The sequence below is a fragment of the Glycine soja genome, chromosome 20 (assembly GCF_004193775.1).
Source record: "Glycine soja cultivar W05 chromosome 20, ASM419377v2, whole genome shotgun sequence".
Lineage (NCBI taxonomy): Eukaryota > Viridiplantae > Streptophyta > Magnoliopsida > Fabales > Fabaceae > Glycine > Glycine soja.
The window spans coordinates 40208488-40212480 of record NC_041021.1 but is presented as its reverse complement, the minus strand read 5'-3'; the positions used below and the strand labels follow the sequence as shown (position 1 = coordinate 40212480).

The 3993-nt window shown below is 42.5% G+C and overlaps 1 protein-coding gene across 1 annotated transcript; it reads right to left on the bottom strand.

Moving 5' to 3' along the window:
• Nucleotides 1-671: 671 nt before the first annotated feature.
• LOC114403375 lies at nucleotides 672-3762 on the bottom strand. The gene is made up of 3 exons (XM_028366304.1): nucleotides 3100-3762; nucleotides 2100-2441; nucleotides 672-1997 (listed from the first exon to the last, which is right to left on the bottom strand). Exons 1-3 carry the CDS (start codon nucleotides 3529-3531, stop codon nucleotides 1380-1382), a joined length of 1392 nt encoding a protein of 463 aa, XP_028222105.1. The 5' UTR covers nucleotides 3532-3762; the 3' UTR covers nucleotides 672-1379.
• Between the last annotated feature and the right edge of the window lie 231 nt (nucleotides 3763-3993).

Below are 3993 nucleotides of genomic sequence, written 5' to 3'. Positions count from 1 at the left end.
AAAAACAAAGCTTAACTGATCTTGACTGCTTTGAGAATCCTCCTCTAGGAATATTGTTCAAGTTGGATAAAGAAGTAAAAGACAGTGCCTGAAAAAGCAAAAGAAAATGATAAAGACTGCCTGAGAATTGAGCAAGAAAGCGAATGAAGCTGGTAGCATCACTTGGGCATTGGAAGCACCAAACCCTCGTGGTTGGTCCTTCCATAATCACGTTCACACACACTCACAGACACGCGCCATCAGAAACATAACCAAATTTCGCTTTATTTATTCTGAATTTCACACTGGCTTCTGTTCCGTATACATTTAAAAAATTGTTATATTCCCCGTTATCAGGTTCCTATTTTCTTCCCTATGCTCATTTGACCAAGACCGTCGGAAAAAGAGCGAAGCTTCCACACATGCAGCAACCATGAGGAGGGGGGAAATTGTATATTACCTATGATCCGTTGCTGACACTAAAATTAAGTTCACAAAATAACAATTTGGGAGGTTACAGACGCACATTCACTAAGCTTCAATTGATGACTAAATGCGTTGAGAATACAACTTTCCGAGTCTTACCTTCAATTGATATGAACATTTATTTACTCAGTGGTACTATTTAGTTTTTCTTTTACACATAATTTACCCAGACAAAATAGGGAGAGTATCCAATACCATATGCTATATAATGACAAATGCAAATAAACGTCGACGAGTAAATCATGGTTACCATTTACAAGTCAGACAGCAGCTCCGTCAAAAAATAATGTGAAGAGTAACATATATCCCATCACAAGCATTCATTATCTGACAGTTTCATTATCAGGAGCACTGGCAAAATAACATCATAACACAACCGGAAACTTACAAGAGATGTTCGGTACATTGAGTATTGTCCCTGTAACTCTACTCCATTATCTCGGCTATCAAAAACAACCACGTTACCTTTTCAAACACAGAACTTCCACACCATGTAGAAGCTGTTAGTGCCAAACTGGCTGTGGTCGATGGTAGACTCTTTAATATTACCACCATCGACACTTAGATAACTTGCTAAGTAACAAAAGTTTAATGGGTCCACTATACCAAAGCTTCACCACCTTCCCTCATTCAAGGAAGGTAAACTAAAATTTTAACCTCAAATTGCTCTATTCCGAAGTGGAAAAACGAGCTCCAACTCCATAGTTGGATCCTGCATTGAGAATAAAACATTCACTCAGGTCTGTATGCATAATACCCGTGAATTTTTATGCTCTATTTACAGAACTATATAGAGGCATAAACAAACTTCCACATAGAACCAACTGAACCCCTAATCTAACATCTAAACGTTAGTAGTCAAAAACTAGTGACTGCTATTAACAATTGCCTTGAATTGATCCTACTGCCGTCTGTTAGATTTCCATCTTCCAGATCATGCTATCAATGCTGCAGTTATGTGATTTCTCCAGCGCAACAACTTTGGCCCGATGTACTGCTAGTGAGTTCTTTGCTCTTTCATCCTGAGGAAGTTCGCAAGCTTCACTGACAGAAGCTGTTCTCAAATCAGCTGGGGGAATGAAGCAATCTACTGAAAGGCCTTGAACATTGAATGCAACCTCATCGATTGTCCAGGCCTCTTCCATTCTTGTTTTAGTATGGCTCATGGCCATCTCCCCAAACCTGAAAAGAGTTACCACGGAATGCCCTGAATGGGCAATCATTATACCTTCCACGGGCTTATAATCACTAAGGAATGAATTGATTGTGGTTTCCCAATAAACTGCATCGCCCCCATTAGACTGGATGCGGGTCAGATGGGAGTCCTCAATGTGTACAAGAAGTCCAGTCTTCTGGCTAAAGTAGCCAAACAAGACATGCCTTATGATCTCAGCAGGACCCTCACTCCGAGCCTTCAATGTTTCAGGGTCAGTACAAAGCTTCAAGATGAAGCAATCCTCACCATTGATGTTCTTCTCTCCTATGCATTTGGCATCGGCAAACATACTGGCAGTGGTTCTAGGGTCAATACCCTAATCAAACAAAATACACACACTTAGAAGTTACACAGGAAAAGGTAAATAGACACTAGAACAAAAACAAACAGCACATGTATGTGTAGTAGGGAAATCAACCTGAAGTGCACGCCGCAAAGGCCTCACAGGTCCCTTTGCCGTGTGAGCCCCAAGCCAAGGTGTGTGCCTCCAAACAAGCTTGCCATTACAGCCAGCATGAACCTTGCTTCCCCCAACTGCAAGCTCTACATACCACATGTCGGGATCCATCTGCCAGAGCACAAATCCACCAGACTCTGCACACCTACTCCGGTTCTTCACTACCCTAGTTGCAGTTTCAAATTCAGAAGCCACCATTCTAACCTTTCCCATGGCATAAGCATTTCGTATAGAGTTCTGCAATTTCAGCCCCCCAGACGCTGCTGTATACTGCTGCAATATGTACTGAGCGGATGAAGTCTCCTGCAAGGGCATCCATGAACAAGACATACAAAAACAAAAAAAAGGTTAATAATAATAGCTTATCAACTGAATTTCACCGTTCAGAATAAACGGCATTTTTTTATTCTTCATTAAGAAGATGGTCCGTTGGTCCCCCTTTACAACGAAAGGGTTGAATGCAAAGCATCAATTTAAGAACATTATTTGAGTTAGGAAGCTAAAATTATCTCATAGCACATAGAACCGGGTTTTCAGGGTTTTGGTTGGTCCCTATTCAAATAACTTTTTTTTTTTATTTTCTTTGTAAATTTTGTAGTTCTCAGTAGGGCACCCTTGAAGTGAAATAATTGAAAGAAGGCACGTGACTCGCCGAGTCTCTCACCAAGTTAACAACCCTTGGAGCGAAACACCGAGAACAAGAGATAAAACTAGAAATCGCAGAGTGAATCTGGCACGGGATCAAAACACGACAAGCAGCATAAAAACATGACATAAGTTACCAGAAAAGCCATAATCTGAGTTGCTCAAGAGAAGCACATTAAGATAGGAGGAAGAAAATGAGCAAAAATCCAAAGCACATACATCCAAAGAAGAGACAGAGAGTAGTTAAATTTCACTGTAAGAAACAGCAAAAGACCAAAGGATGTTTGAGAAAAGGGAAAAATGGGTGAGAGCTTACAATGGGAGTGTCTTTGATGCTGAGATGAGGCAAGGGGTCGGTGGAGGAGACGTGAACGGGGGCGAGAGGAGCACCCATGACGCCGAGGAGGAGTCTCAGATCAGACCTCTTGTACGACGACACGGAGGGGGCACGTGACAGCTGCCCCTTCATCCAGTGTCCTAAGCCCGACCCGATTCGCTTCGGATCCCCATTTTCGGTTCCGTCCGGGTCGGGGCCCTCCATGAGAGGCGTGAGCGTCTCCCCAAGGGGGCGGAGGCTGACGGATCTCGCGACGGAGGAGTCTGGGCTGGGGCTGCGCTTCTTGCGGCGGAGGAGGCCCGTGATGGGGGAGACGGTTCGGGCGGGGCTGGTGGAGCGAGAACGCGAGGGGGAGAGTCCGCGGACCACCTCGTCTTTGAGAGCGGAGAAGAAACCCTGCTTCTTTTCCATTTGGAAGGATCAAGAAAGAGAGAGTGTGAAGAAACGGAGTGGTAACTAACCCCTACGAGACTAGGCAAGTGAAGGGAGAGAGAGAAAGAGGTTCATAGAATGAATGAGAAAACGGTTTTGGAAGAGTTGGAGGCAGTGAGTGGGTGTGAGTGAGAGGAGTTTAGTTTTGAGGAGTGTGTGCGTTTGTGGGCGTACGGTTTTCCAGAGAGAGAGAATGGTTTTGCTGCTTTATGGGAAGGCTGAAAGGTTGTGATAATACTATTATATTTCTTTTTTTGTTAGTTGCAGTTCCAAATGCGGAATATTTCCTTTTCTTCTCTTTAATTTCGTACAGACGTGGAATTAGTTTTCATTACTACTACTATCTTAAACAGACTTTGTTATTTATATTTTACATGCTAAAATAATTTTATATTATTGTCTTAATTATAATTTATTATTTATATAATTTTTAAGATAATT